The sequence below is a fragment of the Salvelinus sp. IW2-2015 genome, linkage group LG17 (genome assembly GCF_002910315.2).
Source record: "Salvelinus sp. IW2-2015 linkage group LG17, ASM291031v2, whole genome shotgun sequence".
NCBI lineage: Eukaryota > Metazoa > Chordata > Actinopteri > Salmoniformes > Salmonidae > Salvelinus > Salvelinus sp. IW2-2015.
Genome location: NC_036857.1, coordinates 21737100 through 21760253, shown reverse-complemented (window position 1 = coordinate 21760253; position 23154 = coordinate 21737100). Strand labels below are relative to the sequence as shown.

The 23154-nt window shown below is 43.2% G+C and overlaps 1 protein-coding gene across 1 annotated transcript in view; it reads right to left on the bottom strand.

The window, feature by feature from the left end:
* The window catches only part of LOC111976296 (voltage-dependent L-type calcium channel subunit alpha-1D-like), a 27235-nt gene extending 4818 nt beyond the window's left edge, over positions 1 to 22417 (bottom strand). The window contains 42 exon segments of the mRNA XM_070447954.1: positions 442 to 566; positions 824 to 925; positions 1036 to 1138; positions 1293 to 1389; positions 1584 to 1711; positions 1868 to 2027; positions 2306 to 2397; positions 2486 to 2551; positions 2653 to 2838; positions 3017 to 3037; positions 3316 to 3399; positions 3829 to 3939; positions 4134 to 4292; positions 4448 to 4649; positions 4748 to 4894; positions 5033 to 5085; positions 5170 to 5277; positions 7974 to 8061; positions 9118 to 9224; positions 9448 to 9507; positions 9876 to 10005; positions 10122 to 10215; positions 10315 to 10372; positions 10538 to 10598; positions 10741 to 10816; positions 12663 to 12783; positions 13123 to 13154; positions 13157 to 13252; positions 13255 to 13296; positions 13299 to 13326; positions 13769 to 13998; positions 14222 to 14382; positions 15441 to 15467; positions 15567 to 15633; positions 17425 to 17490; positions 17607 to 17749; positions 17873 to 17976; positions 18372 to 18568; positions 18818 to 18970; positions 19441 to 19586; positions 19683 to 19822; positions 22319 to 22417. Of these exon segments, the coding sequence (XP_070304055.1) occupies positions 442 to 566; positions 824 to 925; positions 1036 to 1138; positions 1293 to 1389; positions 1584 to 1711; positions 1868 to 2027; positions 2306 to 2397; positions 2486 to 2551; positions 2653 to 2838; positions 3017 to 3037; positions 3316 to 3399; positions 3829 to 3939; positions 4134 to 4292; positions 4448 to 4649; positions 4748 to 4894; positions 5033 to 5085; positions 5170 to 5277; positions 7974 to 8061; positions 9118 to 9224; positions 9448 to 9507; positions 9876 to 10005; positions 10122 to 10215; positions 10315 to 10372; positions 10538 to 10598; positions 10741 to 10816; positions 12663 to 12783; positions 13123 to 13154; positions 13157 to 13252; positions 13255 to 13296; positions 13299 to 13326; positions 13769 to 13998; positions 14222 to 14382; positions 15441 to 15467; positions 15567 to 15633; positions 17425 to 17490; positions 17607 to 17749; positions 17873 to 17976; positions 18372 to 18568; positions 18818 to 18970; positions 19441 to 19586; positions 19683 to 19747 (4296 nt within the window). The 5' untranslated portion in view covers positions 19748 to 19822; positions 22319 to 22417.
* Between the last annotated feature and the right edge of the window lie 737 nt (positions 22418 to 23154).

Here is a 23154-nt window from a genome sequence, read left to right as displayed (position 1 = left end):
TGTTCGGTAAAGTTCATATTTATATAACAAAAATCTGGAGTTTAGGCGGGACGCCAAAACATACATGTATTGTGTAACATGAAGTCCTATGAGTGTCATCTGATGAAGATCATCAAAGGTTAGTGATTAATTTTATCTCTATTTCTGCTTTTTGTTACTCCTCTCTTTGGCTGGAAAAATGGCTGTGTTTTTCTGTGGCTATGTACTGACCTAACATAATTGCAAAGGTGTGCTTTCGCCGTAAATCCATTTTGAAATCAGACATGTTGGCTGGATTCACAACAAGTGTAGCTTTAATTTGGTGTCTTTCATGTGGGATTTCATGAAAGATTTTTATAGTAATTTATTTGAATATGGTGCTCTGCATTTTTACTGGCTTTTGGCCAAGTGGGACGTTAGCGTCCCACATATCCCAGAGAAGTTAACAGGTAACTGGTATACCTGGAGTGAGTCTTTCTTGTCTTTTCCCTTCTTCTTCCTCTCCCGCTCCTTCCTCTTGCGGAACTTTTTAAAGTAGTCCTGGATCAGGAAGCTGGCATAGAACTTCCCACAAGTCACCTCTTCCCCTGAGTCAGGAAGAATCGCAACAGAGGAGGGGAACAGGGAATAAATACATCTTAAACAAAGGGAGGAGGCAAATGGGAAAGTGATAGAGACGAACTAAGAAAAAAAAACACAGACAAATAGGGAGATACAGAAAGAAACCTGTATTTCTGTAACTTGAAAATGCATAAACTACCATTAGAGTGGTCTGTGTGGTTATACGGTAGCATACGGTAATACGTCTGTCTAGTTGGCTGAAATGGCACCTCCTATGGTTTACCTCTAGGGGGTGGAATGACCTCTTCAAGGAGCTTGGGCTTAGTGCGCTTCCATATCTTCTTAATGATGGCCCTGAGCTCCTCGTTGTCCTGGTCAACAGGCCCTAGTGGAGAGACACAAGACCTTTAAAAACATAGGAGTAAAAGCCGCAAGCACCACTGCACTAAATAATCATGTGTGAATGATACACTCTGTGTATGTGACCTGACTGACCCTCGGTCTTGATCTTGAGTGAGGTTCTGACCAGTGCAAACAGGGTGGCATTGAAGGTGACTGTCCCGTCGCTGTGCAGCGGCACGTTCATAGCAACCAGCCTCTAACAGGACAAGCAAGCAGATGAAATAGAGTCAATTCTCACTGCACAATATCTGACATATATCAAACATTTAATTATATAAATATTAGAAGTTAATACGTTTATTATAATTTCATTTATTCAACCTTTAACATTAAAATGTGATCTGCCCTACCTTACAGGCCACACGATGGGGGCACAGTTTGCCAAAACCAAGGGGTGGCTGGATCCTGCGCAGCATAGTGACCACATCGATATGTTTGATTCGACCCCTGCAATACAGACAAAAACAGCACAATTAAAGGACCAAATGGGGGAAAGGGATGGACGAGAAGAGAGTAAGAAGTAAAAGGAAGATAGAGGACAGAGATACAGAAGGGGTTTCCTGAATAAAGGCCATATCCCGTTTATCCTTTTTCAATTTGAAAATAAAAATCTAAAAGCGATAGAGAGAGCGGTGTCTTACGTCGCCTCTGGGTCATAATCCGACCAGACTCGTTTGAACTCGTCCAGGTGATGAGTTCCCAGTACAGTCCAATCTCTGGTCAGGTACTCAAAGTTGTCCATGATGACAGCAATGAACAAGTTAATGATCTGAGAAGAGGAACACAGAGTGTATCAATCACAGCTGGTCTGCTTCAGATTGGATGCAATCAACATATTTTTAATGAACCTTTATGTACACAAGTTGGTCTCATTGAGATTAATTTCTCTTTTGCAAAAGACACCTCTCACATACAGTTGTCTCACCAGGAAAGCGCAGAGCATGAAGAAGCTGATGAAGTAGATGTAAGCCAGGTTGCTGCCGCACATGTTGTCATCCCCGGGCTCAAAGTCTGACTCAGGGTCACAGGGTCTCCCTGGCAACGCTGCCAACATGATCTCCTGCCACTGCTCTCCAGTGGCACACCTGCAGGAAGAGCACACACGTTAGGACTAAGGAAAGGAAAGTTGACACAGGAGGAAGAGGAGAGAAGACACAGGAGGAAGAGGAGAGGAGAGGAGACACAGGAGGAATAAGAGAGGATAGGAGAGGAGAGGAGATGAAAGGTTGTAGAGAAGAGAGGAGAGGTTGAAGAGAAGAGAAAAATAAGAGCAGAAATGGAAGTGGAGAGCTGGGGGAGAAAAATAGACTGTGGTTGAGCTTCTAACTATCTACCATTTACCTCTCTTTCCTGCAAAACTCACCTGAAGAGCAGCAGGACAGACATGAAGAAGGTCTGGAAGTTGTTGTTCCTGTTGATATGTGAGTTGTCATCTATAGCAATCTTTCCAAATGTCTGCAAAAGGTTAAAGCATAGGTCATATTGTCACCAGCTGCATTTTAAAGACTTAAGAAGGTGATACAATGAATGGGAGGAGACCCACCTGCATGCCGATCACAGCGTAGATGAAGAAAATCATCGCAATAAGTAGACCGACATATGGCAAGGCCTGTGAAAGAGGGGGAGGTATAAACATACATTTTATTTACCAAATCTAAATTATACACCAGTGTCTGTCTGTCTTGACATCTGTTTGAACATAGCACTGACCTGGAGGGACTTGACAAACGTCCAGAGGAGGGTTCGAATGCCCTCCCCTTTGCTGAGCAGCTTGACCAATCGCAAGACTCGGAACAAACGAAAGAATGTGATGGACACTTTTCCGCTTTCCTTCTTGGCCCCGGGCGGAGCTCCGGGTACGGCTACAGCTGCAGCTTGGGCTGCGGCCTCGATTGCCTGGAGAGAAACACCGATGTTTAGAGAACAGCTGCTTGTTTTCACACTATTCATGGAGAGACAGAGGAAAGGAAATATGCTATTTTTTTCAAATGAGAGAGAGAGGGACAGATAGTGACAGAGATAAAGACAGAGAGAGAAAGAGAGAGAGAGAATTGTCTTCCTGTCGTGGTCTTACTTCAACATCCTCGTCTCCTCCCTGGATTGATGAGAAGTATCAAAGATACCAGAGACAAGAAGAAAACAGAAAATACACATAAGATATCATTTAGTATTTGACAGAACATACACACAAGCTTTATAAAGCTATTTGTTTGTTAAACAGAGATGTTACAATGAATAACTGTACACAAATCGTTTTGCAGGCCTATATTGCAAGAATTTTCAAGTATCACGTTTCCCTGACGTAAAGAAAATGGTTGAAGATGGAAGAGATGAGGAAACATGAAGCAGCTAAAGGAGAGACAGAGTACTCACACTCAGCTCTGAGACCACGATGTCTAGCACACTGCCCACAACGATCAGAGCGTCAAAGGAGTTCCAGGCATCAATGAAATATTGCTGGATACACAGACACACACAAACACCATCAATAGTATAGAACATTAGAACATGGTATTGGAACATTAGAACATGGTATTGGAACATTAGAACATGGTATTGGAACATTAGAACATGGTATTGGAACATTAGAACATGGTATCGGAACATTAGAACACTGTATCGGAACATTAGAACACGGTATCGGAACATTAGAACACGGTATTGGAACATTAGAACATGGTACCAGAACATTAGAACATAGAACATGGAACATTAGAACATGGTATCGGAACATTAGAACATGATATCGGAACATTAGAACATGCAATCGGAAAATTAGAACATGGTATCGGAACATTAGAATCTGGTATCGGAACATCAGAACATGGAACATTAGAACACAGTATTGATATCAAAATGTGTCCAGTGAAAGCCTGTTGAACTCACATGTGTTCTGAGAGCCAGTAGCTTGATGACCATCTCTATGGTAAATAGTGCTGTGAAGATCAAGTTGAGGATGTCCATCACAGAGTTGAATGTTTTAGACTGCTCATAATGCTGCAGGGGGAGGACAGAGACACATAGCAATACATTTCCATTCATTTATTTGAATTTGATTTGATCTTCCTCATGATAAACTATGTAAAATATTTCCAATCACTTTCTAAAAAACGATTTACAATCTTATTCCTGTTGTAATATACATGATGTGTACATTATGACTGGGCGTAGTAGGAACTGCAGTATTTTACCTGCACAGCCAAGGTGAGGGTGTTGAGAAGAATTAAGACAAACATGATGTACTCAAACTGGCTGGAGGCGATGATCTTCCAGAACTTCAGCTGGGACGGGTTTCTGGGAATGTAGATCTTGATGGGCTTGGCTTTCAGAGCGTACTGTACACACTGTCTCTGTGGAGGGCAGGACAGGAGACACAGGGAAGGTGGGAAGTGAAGTGAAAACTCGCAATCTCAGTAGACTGAAGGGCTTTCGCATGATAATAAGGTACAGTAGCTTTGTGATTATGATGAGCGTCGTAATAAGTTATTCAAGGAAAATCATTAACTTGATTTTTGTTCAGTTCGCAGTTTTTGAACTCAGATTCTCCCTGTTCACGGAACGTGATGATGACGAAGCCCACGAAGATGTTCATCATGAAGAAGGCGATGATGATGATGTAGATGATGAAGAATATGGAGATTTCCACGCGGTAGTTGTAAATAGGGCCGTGGTTCGCAGCATTGGCGTCGATGGCCTTGTACAGCAGCCTACGAGTTTATGATAAGAGAGATTTAAACAAGAAAAACAGCTTCACTGAATAAACGGATAGTCATCATATGTACTAATGCGTGGTCTTGGTACTCACTGCGGCCAGCCTTCAAATGTAGACACAGTGAACAGGGCCAGCATGCCCTGCAGCACATTGTCAAAGTTGAATTCACTGTTTTGCCATTTCCTCTCTCTCACCATAGGGTGATTCATATCCCCATCCTTATACACCACAAACGTCCCCCTAAAACACAAAACGCACGCACACACACACACACAAAGCTATGCTTATTAGTAATCAAATATAGTATGTGATGACAGGAATTTAAGTGAGGCATTGGCTAAGAGAAAGACAAATAAAAGACTAAACATAAAGTCTTACATGCACTCATATGGAGTGTGTTTAGCTTCATCGGTGCAACTGTAGAATCTTCCCTGTAACACACAGAGCAGACAAACATTACTTTATAACGAGAAGACACCACACGGAGTGTTTTCAAAAAAGCAATGACCAAGTACCTTGAAGAGCTGCACTCCAATACAAGCAAACATGAACTGGAGGAGCGTTGTGACGATCAAGATGTTTCCGATGGTTTTGATTGCCACAAACACGCACTGCACTACATTCTGCCAACAAAAGCACAGACACAAGAGCACGTTTGTACAGTTATTTGAGAGAGAGAGAGAGCGAGAGAGAGAGAGACAGAGAGAGAGAGCGACAGAGAGAGAGAGAGAGAGAGAGAGAGAGAAAGGGAGAGAGAAGCGAGAGAGAGAGAGAAGAGAGAGAGACGAGAGAGAGAGAGGAGAGAGACAGAGAGAGAGAGCGAGAGAGACAGAGAGAGACAGAGAGAGACAGAGAGAGACAGAGAGAGACAGAGAGAGAGAGGACAGAGAGAGAGAGACAAGAGAGAGAGAGAAGAGAGAACAGAAGAAGAGAGAGACAGAGAGACAGAGAGAGAGAGAGAGAGAGAGAGAGAGAGAGAGAGAGAACAGAGAGAAGAGAGACAGAGAGACAGAGAGAGAGAGAGAGAGAGAGAGACGAGAAGAGAGAGAGAGAGAGAGAGAGAGAGAAGAGAGAGAGAGAGGAGAGAGAGAGAGAGAGAGGACAGTGAGAGAGATACAGAAAAAAAAGAAGAAACAGCATGACAGAAAACAGCTCATTGGGATTGAATAATCCATAGAATCTAACCACTTCTGGGAAAATTGGAACACACTAAACAAACAACAACACAAAGAGCTATCTATCCAAAATGGAGATGTATGGATAAACCACTTCTCCGATCTTTTCGGACATATAAGAAAGAACCAAGAGCAAAAATATATACATGATCATTTACAAAATGTACAATCAGCTATTAACGACTACTGGACAAAATAAAAACCCTCCAACCCAAAAAGTTGGTGTTGATTGTATACTAAACAAAATGCTAAAATATACAGACCACAAATTCAAATGGACTATTCTTAAACTCTTCAACATTATCCTCAACTCTGGCATCTTCCCTAATATTTGGAACCAAGGCCCAATCAACCCAATCCACAAAAGTGAAGACAAATTTGAACCCAATAATTACAGTGGAATATGGGTCAGCAAAAATCCCCAGGAGTATCATCAACAGAAGACTCAGACATTTCCTCAGTGAAAACAATGTCCTGAGCAAATGTCAAATTGGCTTCTTACCAAAATACCATACGACAGACCATGTGTACACCCTGCACACAATTGTTGACAAACAATCAAAGCAAAACAAAAGCAAAGTTTTCTCATGCTTTGTTGATTTCAAAAAAGCGTTTTACTCAATTTGGCAACAGGGTCTGCTATACAAATTGATGGAAATCAGTGTTGGGGGGAAAGCATATGACATTATAAAATCAATGTACACAGACTTGGGCCCTGACAGTGACTCTCAATTAGACAAAAATAATGCTGTTCCAAAAAAGGTCCAGTAGCAAAGACAGCAAATACAAATTCTATCTAGACACTGTTGCCCTAGAGCACACAAAGAATTACACCGACCTCAGCCTAAACATCAACACCACAGGTAACTTCCATAAGGCTGTGAACGAGGACAAGGCAAGAAGGGCCTTCTATGCCATCCAAAGGAACATAAAACTCAACACCCCAATTAGGATCTGGCAAAAAATACTTCAATCAGTTATCGAACCCATCGCCTTCTATGGTTGTGAGGTCTGGGGTCCACTCACCAACCAAGAATTCACAAAATGGGACCAACACCTAATTGAGAGATTGCCTGCAGAATTCTGCAAAAAATATACTTTGTGTACAACGCAAAACCCCAAACAATGCATGCAGATCAGAATTAGGACTATACCCAGTAGTTATCAACATCCAGAAAAGAGCTGTTCAATTCTACAAACACCTAAAAGGAAGCGATGCCCACACATTCCACCACAAAGCCCTCACCTACAGAGATATAAACCTAGAGAAGAGTCCTTTAAGCCAGCTGGTTCTGGAGTTCTGTTCACAAACACAAACAGACCCCACAGAGCCCCAGGATAGAAACACATTTAGACGCAACCAAATGATAAGAAAGAAAAAAGATAACTATTTGTTACACTGGAAAGAATCAAACAAAAAACAGAGCAAATTGGAATGCTATCTGGCCCTAAACAGAGAGTACACAGTGGCAGAATACCTGACCACTGTGACTGACCCCAAATTAAGAAAATCCTTGACTAAAATCCTTGATTATGTACCGACTCAGTGAGCATAGCCTTACCATTGAGAGAAGCCGCCATAGGAAGACAAGCTATGTGCCCACTGTCCTCAAATTGAGGTGGAAACTGAGCTGCACTTTCTAACTTCCTGCCAAATGTATGACCACGTTAGAGACACATATTTCTCACAGATCACACAGACCCACAAAGAATTTGAAAACAAATCAAACATTGATAAACTCCCATATCTGTTAGGCGAAATACTGCAGTGTGCAATCACAGCAGAAAGATTTGTGGCCCGTTTCCATGAGAAAGGGGCAACCAGTGGAGTACAAACAACATCGTAAATACAACCTATATTTATCTGTTTATTTGTTCTCCCTTTCATAATTTAACTACTTGCACATTGTTACAACACCGTACATAGCCAATAATATAACATTTGAAATGTCTATATTCTTTTAAAACGTTTGTAAGTGTAATGTTTACTAATGTTTCCCTTGTTTATTTCCCTTTTGTTAATTGTCTATTCCATTTGCTTTGGCAATGTAAACGTATGTTTCCCATGCCAATAAAGCCCTTGAATTCGATTGAGAGAGAGAGAGAAAGAGAGAGAGAGGTGGTTAAAGTGGTCAAATGATTACCTTGAGTCCCTTGGCTCTGTTGATAGCTCGAAGAGGCCTGAGCACTTTGAGTACCCTGAAAATCTTGACCACAGAGATAGCGCTGGAACTGAGAGTATAGGAGAAGCAGATACGAGTGTTGGAATGATCCACTAAGCACTTTTCTTGTCTGACCTGCAGAGAGTGCTGTTACAGTATTATGTCTATATAATCAGTGCCAATACTGTTCATTGACCTGTAAAGGAACAGCAGTTCATCATCCTTCCAATGTCCCTTTTAGGACAGAACCAATTCAATTCAAACTTTATTGTCTTTGCAAATGGGAAATGTATTGTGTAGCCAGGGTATGTATTTCGTAAGACACAATAAATACAGTATACATAACAATAGCGGCAGCACGACACACAACACAACACACACACACACACAACAGGAGCACACACACACACACACACACACACACACACACACACACACACACACACACACACACACACACACACACACACACACCGATAGCTGATCAAATCTTACATTCATCTGTATAGCTAGCTAACTAGCTTGTGATGGCCGTTGAGTCGATGGTCCATTAAAGTCTTGGTACAGTTATTTTCAACCAACATTTACTTGGCGATACTTTCTTCATTCTTGATACAGAAGACACCAGTGTCTTACAAACTTCTGTTCACAGTTGCAGCTGGAATCCAAAAAGCTGAGAATATTCAGAAAAATATTAATTGAAATGTCTGCGCTGCATGAGGAGTTTCCTCACCATTTTAGCTGCCAGACATCAGGCATTTCACAACAGCTTAGCAGGAACTCGTCATTTGTAAGCGAAACAGCCACATGTAGAATAAGGCGTCACACAGTGCGATCCAAACAACACAAACAAAGATTTACACGTGAGAGGCCATTTCTCACTCTCTACAAAAAGTTAATTTAATATCTATTCTCTGGTTTCTGGAGTTCCAACTGCAAATGGAAACAGAAGTTTATGAGACACCGGTGCCTTCCGAATAACGAAGACAGTATCGCTAAGTAAAGGTTGGTTGAAAATGGTTGTACCATACTGTCAATGGGCCTGCTACTCGACTTCAGGCACAAGCTTTTCAGCTATGCGCCTGAGGTTCGAGCCCGCTTGGCTAATATTCCGACAGATACTCACTGGAGGAAGAAGGACGCGAGAGACACACTGACAACCAGCAGATCCAGGAGGTTGAAGGCATTCCTACAGAAGGAACCAGGATGAAGGAACGCACCAAAAACCGTCACCTGGAGAGGGAGAAAAATCACAAGAGTTAAGAGTGATTCTAAATGGTATTTACACTGCCATGTGCACTCCTATATATGTTTATAGATAGACATAGATATACTGCCTGAAGGAAAGATAGCCTATGCAGATCATTATCAATTCACAATGAAGTAATATTCCAAAATGTAGTATAATCCCAAAAGTGCTTGACTCATTTCATCTGCATATCTGGTCACATTTTACCTTCAGTATGATTTCCACAGTGAATATGGAGGTGAATGCATAATCAGCGTAGCCAAGCATCTGAAGATATAGAAGATATCCTACGTCAGCATCATGACAACAATACAGAAACACTATTTGGTGGTGGAAAGGGAAAGGGGGATACCTAGTCAGTTGTACAACTGAATGCATTCAACTGAAATGTGTCTTCCGCATTTAACCCAACCCCGGTGGGCAGTGTAAGGTGAGTATGAAAACAGCAGTTTTGGTTGAACCCATTGAGCAGTGAGGGTAGATATATGGTAGTTGAGTGAGAGTGTGAACGGTAGTTTTGAATGCCAGTTGTAGACTATAGATATTGATTGGGCGCTAGGTAGTGCTTGGTTGTGAGGGCGGACAGTTGGCTGAGTAGATATCTAGAGGGATTTATTTTAAATGTTTTGCCTTACGTTGTTCCTAAAGGAGTGAGCTCTGATTGGATCCTCAGCGGCCAGAGAAATACTACTGGCGATGATGAAGACGAGGATGAGGTTGGTGAAGTAGGAGTGGTGGATGAGATTATGACAGGCCACGCGAAGGCTGAGGGGAGAGGAGAGACCATGCAAGTGATATGGGTGCTCTGAAATGACACACAATTCCCTATATAGTGCATTCATTTTGACCAGGGTCCATAGGGCTCTGTGGCTGTGACTTACCAGTTTCTCTTTCCAAGAATGAAGAAGGAGCTCCCATCTGGAATGGGTTCAATCTTCTCTTTTGGAGCGGATTCAGGCTTCACAGGCATGATTCCTAGAGAGGGGAGTTGATCAGATCAGTCGATTTAGAGAGCAATCCATGTGTCACACAGTCTGACGAGAACCCTTCTGAGGTAAACGGAACGACACTTACCCTCCAGACCCTCGATGGCTCTCAACTCCTCATTCTCCTCCCAGTCATCCATCTCATTCTGCACAAGGAAAGAGCGAGCAAAAAAGAAATGCAAACATGAGATTATTTTTTTTTTAAACACTGAGGAGCACAGACACAACAGATAAGGTTGCAGCCCATAAGAGTAGCTGCTGTAGAAAATATTGTATGTGTTGGTCCCCTGAAACAACATTTAGGTACATACCGCCGCATCTTCCTCTTTGTCTTCATCTTCGTCCCAGTCCTCTTCATCATCCTTTTTCTCTCTGCAAAACCATTAATTCACCACTTTGCTTTTGTTCACCGTCTACTTATTCTCCTCATTACTGATGCTACTTAGCTATGTCCAGTAATATAACCAGACCATCAAATTATACATGTTATTAGTTTGGCTTCTGTGATACTTACTCTACTTGCTTTTTTCCACCATCGCCACCTGCCAAGTTGTCCACAGCGATAGCCAAGAAGACATTGAGCAGGATATCTGATCAAGAGATATCAAGGAATTGACCAAGAGCTTGACAACATCAGTGAATACCGATCTTATAGAGTACAGTCTGTATTGATAGAGGTTTGTGTACAATCAATGGCTTTGTAGGCCGTCATTGTAAATAAGATTTTGTTCTTAACTGACTTGCCTAGTTAAATAAAGGTTAAATAAAAATAAATAAATAAATAGTACAAAAGCAGATTATATACAGTGGGGAGAACAAGTATTTGATACACTGCCGATTTTGCAGGTTTTCCTACTTAAAAGCATGTAGAGGTCTGTCATTTTTATCATAGTACACTTCAACTGTGAGAGACGGAATCTAAAACAAAAATCCAGAAAATCACATTGTATGATTTTTAAGTAATTAATTTGCATTTTATTGCATGACATAAGTATTTGATCACCTACCAACCAGTAAGAATTCCGGCTCTCACAGACCTGTTAGTTTTTCTTTAAGAAGCCCTCCTGTTCTCCACTCATTACCTGTATTAACTGCACCTTGTTTGAACTCGTTACCTGTATAAAAGACACCTGTCCACACATCAATCAAACAGACTCCAACCTCTCCACAATGGCCAAGACCACAGAGCTGTGTAAGGACATCAGGGATAAATTGTAGACCTGTACAAGGCTGGGATGGGCTACAGGACAATAGCCAAGCAGCTTGGTGAGAAGGCAACAACTGTTGGCACAATTATTAGAAAATGGAAGAAGTTCAAGATGACGGTCAATCACCCTCGGTCTGGGGCTCCATGCAAGATCTCACCTCGTGGGCATCATGATCATGAGGAATGTGAGGGATCAGCCCAGAACTACACGGCAGGACCTGGTCAATGACCTGAAGAGAGCTGGGACCACAGTCTCAAAGAAAACCATTAGTAACACACTACGCCGTCATGGATTAAAATCCTGCAGCGCACGCAAGGTCCCCTGCTCAAGCCAGCGCATGTCCAGGCCCGTCTGAAGTTTGCCAATGACCATCTGGATGATCCAGAGGAGGAATGGGAGAAGGTCATGTGGTCTGATGAGACAAAAATAGAGCTTTTTGCTCTAAACTCACTCGCCGTGTTTGGAGGAATAGAAGGATGAGTACAACCCCAAGAACCATCCCAACCGTGAAGCATGGAGGTGAAACATCATTCTTTGGGGATGCTTTTCTGCAAGGGGACAGGCGACTGCACCGTATTGAGGGGAGGATGGATGGGGCCATGTATCGCGAGATCTTGACCAACAACCTCCTTCCCTCAGTAAGAGCATTGAAGATGGGTCGTGGCTGGGTCTTCCAGCATGACAACGACCCGAACAACACAGCCAGGGCAACTAAGGAGTGGCTCCGTAAGAAGCATCTCAAGGTCCTGGAGTGGCCTAGCCAGTCTCCAGACCTGAACCCAATAGAAAATCTTTGGAGGGAGCCGAAAGTCCGTATTGCCAGCGACAGCCCCGAAACCTGAAGGATCTGGAGAAGGTCTGTATGGAGGAGTGGGCCAAAATCCCTGCTGCAGTGTGTGCAAACCTGGTCAAGAACTACAGGAAACGTATGATCTCTGTAATTGCAAACTAAGGTTTCTGTACCAAATATTCAGTTCTGCTTTCTGATGTATCAAATACTTATGTCATGCAATAAAATGCAAATTAATTACTTAAATCATACAATGTGATTTTCTGGATTTTTGTTTTAGATTCCTTCTCTCACAGTTGAAGTGTACCTATGATAAAAATTACAGACCTCTACATGCTTTGTAAGTAGGAAAACCTGCAAAATTGTCAGTGTATCAAATACTTGTTCTCCCCACTGTATATAACCAACTCTCTCTGTCTTGGTTAACAGAAAGGATACAGTTGCCGACAACAAAGAGGGAGACGAAGTAGACACACACAATCATCTGTGGGAAGACTGGCCCGCCATAAGCCATGATCCCATCATACATCACAGCATTCCAGTCCTCTCCTGTAAGGATCTACAGAGGAGAAAAGGAGAGGGAGAGGAGTGAAATAAGAAAGAAATAGAGACAGAGAGAGACAGAGAGACAGAGACAGAGAGAGACAGAGAGAGAGACAGACAGACAGACAGACAGACAGACAGACAGACAGACAGACAGACACAGAGACAGACAGACAGACAGACAGACAGACAGACAGCACAGACGAACAGACAACGACGACAGAGACGACAAGAAGAGAGAGAGAGAGAAGAGAGAGAGAGAGAGAGAGAGAGAGAGAGAGAGAGAGAGGGCGGCTGTAATGAAAAGCATGTAGATTTCGATAGTAGTGTGAGGAGTGTTAGAATTCTAAGTCACCTGGAAGCAGGTGAGCAGGGCCTGGGGAAAGTGTCGAACGTGCTTCTCTTCATCTGAGTCTCATCAAAGTTGAACTTGCCCCCAAACAGCTGCATCCCCAGCAGGGAGAAGATGATGAGGAAGAGGAAAGCAGGAGCAGCAGGGAGCAGATAGCCTTCATGGAGTTGAGCAGGGATTGACCAGGTTTGATAGGGCTGCCAGTGCCTAAACAGGAAACAGTAGTTTCAGTGTTTGAGGGTAAAAAATCAAGGTATGTAGTAGCCTTCCATACTGAATGCATGCATGAAATGTATCAATTGCTGAGTGACATTCCCTATAGTTCTTTCAGAAGTGCGTTTGTATTGCAAAGCAGTGTATTCCGGAAAGATCTGGGACCAAGCTAGCAAGACAGCCCACACAGATATGTGACCAAGCTAGCAAGACCGTAGGCAATATGAGCAAGACAACACAAACAGAACTGGGACCGAGCTAGCGAGACAGACCAAACAGATATGGACCAGGCTAGCACGACAGCACAAACAGATCTGGGACCAGGCTAGCGAGAACGAACCAACAGATCTGGGACCAGGCTAGCGAGACAGACCAAACAGATCTGGGACCAGGCTAGCGAGACAGACAAACAGATTGGGACCAGGCCAGCAGTTACCCGACGTGTCACTTTGAACACCCTGAGCAGGCGGACGCAGCGCAGCACAGAGATGCCGATGGGAGGGATGATCTGCAACTCAACCAGGACCGTCTCCAGGATGCCACCACACACCACGAAGCAGTCGAAGCGGTTAAACAGAGCCAGGAAGTGGATCTGGAAACCGAAACTGTACATCTTTAACAGCATCTCCAGCGTGAACAACATCAACAGGATCTTATTGGCCCGCTCTGAAGAAAAGACCAAGGAAAATAAAGGTTATTTATTTATTTAGATATACTTTTCCTGACGTCTATGTCAACATTTCAACCTGTTGAATTAGGGAGAAAATGACCTAGAGAAAAGGAAAGAGGGGAGGAGGACATGCAGAAACAAATAGAAAATAACAGATACAGGTAGGTGGAGAGAGAAAGAATAACAGGAAGAGATGTAGAGAAGAGAGTGTATCCTGACCCTGCATCTCAGTGAGCCACTTGGGCTGGCCGTAGTGTTCAGAGGCACTGGCTGCAGTGTTGAGAAACACCAGAAGAAGCACCAGCCAATAGAAGTTCTGGGATTTGACTGCTACACGACAGTTCTTCCGAAAGGCGTGGTTCAGTTGGCATAGCTGTTCACTGAGTGAAGTGAGAGACAGGAGACAAGTTATATGAGGAGCGGAAGGGTCAGAAACCGGCTTTGTCAAAAGTCTGTAGTGTAGTGTACTTTCTCATTTTAAAAAAAACCCGGAAAATAAAACATTATTGTGTATATTCTTAGAACTGTCATGACATTGCCCTGTTGGGTGAGGTTTATGACCCCCCCATAAATACATTTCCCCCTTTTCTCTCCACTATACAGACTGGACTCTTGGAAAGCCCTTTGTTAACATAGAGAGAGTATGGTAACATCAAAAGGTTGGGGAATGGAACAATATTTCCCTTTCTCAACCAGTTGAAAGTGTCCGTTGGTACTTAAAGAATATGATGTCAGATCAGTTGTTGTCTGGGACATTATATCTGATGATAGGACGACATAAATTGTATCTTGGAAAGTCTACACTTTCTAGTTATCAGATTTACATGGAATTGTTGCGCAATTTAAATGTTTAAATATGAAACTATTTGTGAGAAGACGAAATCTGATTTTAGTTTCTAAATGAGAGAATTGTTTTCATAAGTAAACTTATGCTCACTCAGTGGCCACTCCCAAGTGAACAGACATTGGTTGGAGAGGGATGAAACACGCCCTTCTCTTCCCCAGTACAAAAACCCCTGTGACCCAATTCACGTTAGCCTAAGCAAACCCTAGCTTGTGGTTGCGAACGGTTGAAAGACTACTCTATCTAACAAAATGTACATGAGACCAGATCCCCACGCTGGAATGGTGAATTTCGACTAGACCAGCCAGAATACAGCATGAGCTGATTATATATATATATATATATATATTATTATTTGTCATTGTTTTAATTGTATTACAATGTATATTGTATACATTGTTGCTTTGGCAATATTGACACAATGTTTTTCATGCCAATAAAGCAGCTTGAATTTGAATTTGAATTTGAATTTGATTATGGCAACATCGTATGAACTTTGAACTGTTATTCACTAAAGAATCGATTTGATAAAACAGCATGTCATATAATTGAATCATAGTCAGAGACACAACTGAGCTATCCTACTCAACTTACCAGAAACTGTTGGCCATCATTTTAGCCCTGAAAAAAAGGAGAAAGAAGCATTACATGACAACATTGATAACAATGACATCTAATTAACAAAGAATGAAATTCAAATACATTTGTTTATTTCCTTACATAAGAGATGCGCAGCAGCCATTGTCGTCATCTAGATATGCTTCAAATTCAGAGTCTGAATCCGATTCTGTTGAACACATAGCAGAGCCATAGATTAGATCACAGAGAGCCAAGTAGTACAAATCAAATCAAACTGTATTTGTCACATGCGCCGAATATAACAGGTATTACCGTGAAATGCTTACTTACAAGCCCTTAAAGAACATTGCAGAGTGAGAAAATATTAGCAAAATAAACTAAAGTTTAAAAAAGTTATACAATAAAATAACACTAACTAGGCTATATACAGGGGATACCGGTTCCAAAATAATGTGCAGGGGTACGGGTAAGTCAAGGTAATTGAGGTCATATGTACATGTAGGTAGGGGTAAAGTGACTATGCATAGATAATAAACAGCGAGTAGCAGCAGCATACAAAAAGGTGGTCAATGCAAATAGTCCGGGTGTATGATTAACTGTTTAGCAGTCTTATGGCTTGGGGGTAGAAGCTGTTAAGGAGCCTTTTGGACCGAGACTTGTTGCTCTGGTACCGCTTGCCGTGCAGTAGCAGAGAGAGTAGTCTATAACTAGGGTGGCTGGAGTCTTTGACAATTCTTAGGGCCTTCCTCTGACACCACCTGGTATAGAGGTCCTGGATGGCAGGAAGCTTGGCCCCAGTGATGTACTGGGCCGTACGCATTACCCTCTGTAGCGCCTTACGGTCAGATGCCGAGCAGTTGCCATACCAGGCAGTGATTCAACCAGCCAGGATGCTCTCGATGGTGCAGCTGTATAACTTTTTGAGGATCTGAGGACCCATGCCAAATCTTTGCAGTCTCCTGGGGGGGAATATGTGTTGTCGTGCCCTCTTCACAGCAGTCTTGGTGTGTTGGGACCATGATAGTTTGTTGATGATATGGACACCAAGGAACTTGAAGCTCTCGACCCGCTCCACTACAGCCCTGTCGATGTGAATGGGGGCGTGTTCGGCCCTCCTTTTCCTGTAGTCCACGATCAGCTCCTTTGTCTTGATCACGTTGAGGGAGAGGTTGTTGTCCTGGCACCACACTGCCAGATCTCTGACCTCCTCCCTATATGCTGTCTTATCATTGTTGGTGATCAGGCCTACCACCGTTGTGTCGTCGGCAAACTTAATCATGGTGTTGGAGTCGTGTTTGGCCATGCAGTCGTGGGTGAATAGGGAGTACAGGAGGGGACTAAGCATGCACGCCTGAGAGTCAGTCACTTGCCAGTTGGTCAGCGCATGCTCTGAGTACACGTCCTGGGAATCTGTCTGGCCCTGCGGCCTTGTGAATGTTGACCTGTTTGAAGGTCTTACTCACATTGGCTACGGAGAGCGTGATCACACAGAACAGCTTGTGCTCTCATGCATGCTCCAGTGTTGCTTGCCTCGAAGCACACATAGAAGCCATTTAGCTTGTCTGATAGGCTTGTGTCATTGGGCAGCTCGCGGCTGCTCTTCCCTTTGTAATCCGTAATGGTTTTCAAGCCCCGCCACATCTGACAAGCATCAGAGCCGGTGTAGTAGGATTCAATCTTATTCCTGTATTGACGCTTTGCCTGTTTGATGGTTCGTCGGAGGGCATAGCGGGATTTCTTATAAGTGTCCGGATTAGTGTCTCGCTCCTTGAAAGCAGCACCTCTACCCTTTAGCTCGGTGCGGATGTTGCCTGTAATCCATGACTTGTGGTTGGGATATGAACGTACCTCTGTGGGGCCTCTGTGGGGACGATAAAGGTGGGTTTTTTTCTTCTGTTTGCACATGTGACATGCTGGTAGAAATTAGGTAAAACGGATTTAAGTTTTCCTGCATTAATACACAGACAGTAACAGTGAGAAGAGTGGCAGGCCATTATACCTCCGTCCTCGCTGTGTTTATACCAGCCAAACTTCTTCATCATTTTCTTCTTGGCAACAGCAGCACCTTGTTAGGAGACAAAGGAAAGGTTGACTATATGGGTGCAAGGCTGTGTTTGTATGCGTGTGCATTTATTTGTGTGTTTATATGTGTGTGTATCTCAGTCAGTCAGTTAACCATACGTTTGTTTCCTTCCTCATCCACATCCTCGGCCTCGATGAGCCAGTCCATGTAACCACACATATCCTCCTCCATCTGCTTCTTATTCTGGGCGTCCTGCAGCTCTCCACGAGCCACGGCCTTCTCTCGTTCTTTGGAGAACTCTCTGCACACACAGACACACGTACAGACGCACATATAGACGGTCAGCACACAACCTACACTCGGACAAGGCCTTCACACACAAATGTAACAAGACAAACATCCACACAAACTTCCACTCACTCACCCGCTCAACACTCCCAATACAAGGTTGAGAACGAAAAACGAGCCAAATATGACCAGAGAGACAAAGTACACCCAGGGTATTTCAAAGCCAATTGCATCATTCATCTGCAGGAATACAGAAAGAGAGAGGGTGATTAAGGATTGTTAATCGTGCTTCTACATCTGCATTGGGGGTTTTATATACTGGGTTTCTGTATAAGCACTTTATGATAACTGCTGATTTAAAAAGGGCTTTATAAATACATTCGATTGATTGATTGATTGTTTGAGAAACTGTTCCATATTTATGTGACGATAGATCATTTAAGTAAAATTAAATCAGAGGAGTAGTTAAGAATAGGAAGAAAAGTTCTAGGGGTGATTTTCAAAATGACACCCCTTTCCCTATGTAGTGCACTACCTTTGACCAGGGTCCACAGGTCTCTGGTCAAAGTAACACACTATAGGGAGTAGGGTACCATTTATGATGCAGCCAAGAAAAAAAGAGAGTCTGATATTACCCAGTAGAGCACATCGGTCCAGCCCTCCATGGTGATACACTGGAACACAGTCAACATGGCAAAAAATATGTTGTCAAAGTTGGTGATCCCGCCATTAGGCCCCTCCCACGGTCCTCTGCACTCTGTCCCATTGCCCACACAATCGCGCCCATTCCCAGCAAACGCACACGGTGTGGGGTCATCATCCACGTTCAGTTCTGGGAGAGAGGACAACATGAGGAAGTCACTCATCGTAACAAATGTCTTAGTCTTCTTAGTAAAAAGATGGAAATCTCATATAAAATCCAGGCTTCCAAAGCATTAGCTGATAACAAACTTGTATGTAAATAACTTGTTTACCCCTGTCTGCGTACAATGACTCAAATGCAACTCTTTAATATAATGTTAGGATGTGTATGTACAGTACAGTGCAGTATACTTGTTTGTGTTGTAAGTGGATTTTTTACCTGTTCCCAAGTAGAAACAGGTCTTGTGCATCCTGCCGAGGAAGAGCTCCAGGCCGATGATGGCATAGATGATGATGACAAACATGACCAGCAGACCAATGTGCAGCAGGGGAACCATGGCTTTCATGATGGAGTTCAAGACAATCTGGAGACCTGGACACACACACACACAAACACAGCAGAGAGTTTTACTGAAACACACACACACACAAACACAGCAGAGAGGGGTTTTACTGAAACACACACAAACTTACTCGGCACTCCAGACACCAGCCTAAGGGGTCGCAGCACCCTGAAGGCTCTGAGCGCTTTGACATCCAGTCCTCCTGGTTTGCCTGCTGYATGATGGGAATCTCCAGGCTTGTGGTCAGCCGTCCCCTCAGCAACCACACTGAACAACCTGCAACAACAGCCACACAACAATCAGTCAGCACACAACAATACAGCAAAAACACCATAAATAGAAAGAAGGGGGTAACAGAAGTGGAATGGAGACATGAGCTAGCATACCCGACGACGACGATGACAAAATCAAGCAAATTCCAGCCACTGCGGATGTAGGNACACACACACACACACACACACACACACACACACACATGTACACACACACGCAAACCTACTGGGTACGCCAGACACCAGCCTAAGGGGTCGCAGCACCCTGAAGGCTCTGAGCGCTTTGACATCCAGTCCTCCTGGTTTGCCTGCTGCGTGGTGGGCCTCTCCAGGCTTGTGGTCAGCCGTCCCCTCAGCAACCACACTGAACAACCTGCAACAACAGCCGCACAACAAACAATACAGCTAAAACACCATAAACAGAATGGAGGGGGTAACAGAAGAGGAATGGAGACATGCGCTAGCGTACCCAACGACAACGATGACAAAATCAAGCAAATTCCAGCCACTGCGGATGTAGGCGCTAGGGTGCATGACCAAGCCATAGGCCAGGATCTTAGTGAAGGTTTCAATGGTGAAGATGACCAGGAAGACATACTCTACTTGTTCCTGCACTCACAGAGAGGGAGAAGACAGCATGGTCAAATATACATACTTCCTCATTTGTCCGTTACTGTAATCAGTGAAGAGCAAAGAAAACTGTTGGGAAAATTAGGTAAAGACATTTTACAAGATGTCTGTGGATGTTCATAATGCAGGGTTAATATCCGTCTAATATCCAATTCATATGTTATATTCAGGGATGTAATGTTTAATGTTGATATATCTACTGCATGTGGGGTGGCAAGGAAGCCAGGCACTGTCACGTTGATGGCTTATACTGTACATGTATACTTTAGGTCAAAACTAGTGCACAGGAATAGGGAGCCATTTTGGAAGTAGCCAGTCTGTCCTGTAGGTAGTGATTACAGTAGCTTCAGCCCTGTTAACTTACAGCCTAAAACAGGCTTAATAAGCCAGTCACTAGAGCGCTAGTCAGTAACCCTTGGACTAATGCTTCTTAATGCTGCTAATCTTTGGCACCACAGTCGCTAGGCATCAGGCTGGAATAGGAATGCAGCCAAAAGCTGGCTATAGCATCCTGGTCAAACAAGGTGATGTGACAGATTAGAAGGTACAGTACCTTCACTATGATAAGCTGTAGTGTAATGAATGAAGACAGCGATTGCTTCATTCTATTCAAATCATGTAGTCCCTGAAGTGAGGACAATTACCCTATAATTATTTCTTAACACCATACTACATGACCAAAAGTTGGAAGCATTGTTTAGAATGTCATTGTATGCTGTAGCATTAAGATTTCCCTTCACTGGAACTAAGGGGCCTAGCCCAAACCATGAAAAACAGCCCCAGACAATTATTCCTCCTCCACCAAACGTTACAGTTGGCACTATGCATTGGGGCAGGTAGCGTTCACCTGGCATCCGCCAAACCCAGATTCGTTGGACTGCCAGATGGTGAAGTGTGATTCATCACTCCAGAGAACGTGTTGCCACTGCTCCAGAGTCCAATGGCGGCGAGCTTTACACCACTCCAGCTGACTCTTGGCATTCTGCATGGTGATCTTAGGCTTGTGTGCACCTGCTCGGCCATGGAAACCCATTTCATGAAGTTCCCGATGAACAGTTAATCTGCTGACGTTGCTTCTATAGGCAGTTTGGAACTCGGTAGTGAGTTTTGCAACCGATGACAGACGATTTTTATGTGCTACGCGCTTCAGCACTCGGGCGGTCCCGTTCTGTGAGCTTGTGTGGCCTACCACTTCCCTGCTGAGCCGTTGTTAGTCCTAGATGTTTCCACTTCACAAGAACAGCACTTACAGTTGACCGGACAGCTCTAGCAGGGCAGAAATTTAACGAACTGACTTGTTGGAAAGGTGGCATCCTATGATGGTGTCACGTTGAAAGTCACTGAGCTCTTAGTGAAGGCCATTCTACTGCCAATGTTTGTCTATGGAGATTGCATGGCGGTGTGCTCGATTTTATACACCTGTCAGCAACGGGTGTGGCTGAAATAGCAGAATCCACTCATTTGAAGGGGTGTCTACATACTTGTGTATATATAGTGTATGTTATTTATGAGTGTTAATGTGCTGTAAACTACCGTAAAGATTTCATACTGGAATCCCTATGGTAGGGGGGGGGTATTACAGTGAAGCGTCAGACTTCAGCCTGAGTTCCCTTCCACAAGTCTAATCCAATAAAGGGATCCACGCCGGAGGGATTTAAATACAGTACTAACCAACCACTGTCCTGCCCCACAGCCAAGCAGATGGACTAGACAGACTCAGCATGATGAGGTTGTGTACTACCCACCATCCCCACACTCCACTCCCCTTAGAGGAATTCCCTCATATCACTCTACTAAAAGATTACATTGTCTATACCTTCCCTGCTTTCTGTATGCATCCTATAGTCCCCCATATCTCTACCTCGAAATGTCTTGCTTTATTCTGCTCATGTAGACCTTTTTGTTTATTATGAGTGAGCTTAAACTCTGGCATAGAGAGGGGAGTGGGGTGGGGGGGGTTGAGGGGCTTGACGTGGGGATGGAGTCAGACCCCCAACTTTTCCTCTTTAACACTATTATGCTTTACGATTACAACACTAACTTCTCTGAAACTGTTGTAATCTACCTGTTTTCCATAGTATTTTGATACATCCTTTGATATGCCACATCTCACAACGAGGCTTCCAGGCTTTTCTGATCGCCTCTCGTCATTTGATTCAATTGACATGGGTTCAAATAGTATTTGAAATTGTTCAAATAGTTTGAGCATTTGCTTGAGCCTGCCTGAGTCCCAGATGGATTTTGCACTTTAACTTCTTTGGGATAGGGGGCGGTATTTTCACGTCCTTGCACTTTAAGAAGTATTCCACTGATTCAACTGCGCCAAGCAAGATAAATTAATCAGATTTCAAATATTTCTATTTTAACCCAGGTTTGGTCCTTATATAGCACTCCCAAAATAACCCTCTCCTTAGCCTCTATGATCTCCCTGATTGACACCTCAGCCTCTGTATCAGCCGCCGTGCACCAACTCACCAGGTTGTGGTTGGTGGAATTGGAGTCCTCCTCGGGGAAGGGTTTAGATACACCCAGGGCCACACAGTTGGCAAATATAGCAAGTAGAATGAAGATATCAAAAGGTCTGCAGGACCACAGTTAAGGGTAAATGCTAAACACCACATTGAATGCATCATTGACTTACAGTTTTTCTCAATGGCGTACAAGCATGGATCTGTGTTGAAACGTATCTACAGCAGAACAGCAATGATCAAATACATTTACAGAACTTCTGATCATTTTCTTGTCTTGTACCTGACTTGCATATCTAAGCCCACTTTTTGCAAAACTTTAAATACAAATGTCATCAATGAATACAAAATTCAGTGTTACGTTGGGACTGTCTAGTCTTTATGAATATTTTCTCAACATTGTGGACATGCAGAGATGCAGCGAATTAAGTTGGGTTACTCCTAAGTCATCATCTCCAACATTTTGACCTTCCATTATAGTAGGGCCGTGATGATACCAGTATCGCAATATTTGTTCCATTACAAAAATGAAAACACAAAGCATATCTGACCCTTTGGTCCTTTACAAACCTGCTGTATGTAAAATGTTGTGTGCTATAGCTTAATAATAAATACATATGATTCTGGATGACAACAAAATTATATTTGTTTCCAACATTAGGGCAGTTTTCCAAAGAAGTTAATCCGCTTCGTGTTTTTTTTCCTTGACACGACACAAACGAGTATTGCGATATTGGTATCATCCCAGCCCTACATTATAGAGCTATGTTTTGATGTGGATTGAGGCCTATACATTCATATCAGTTGAGTTACTCTATTGAAATCACCTATCCTTATTTCTAT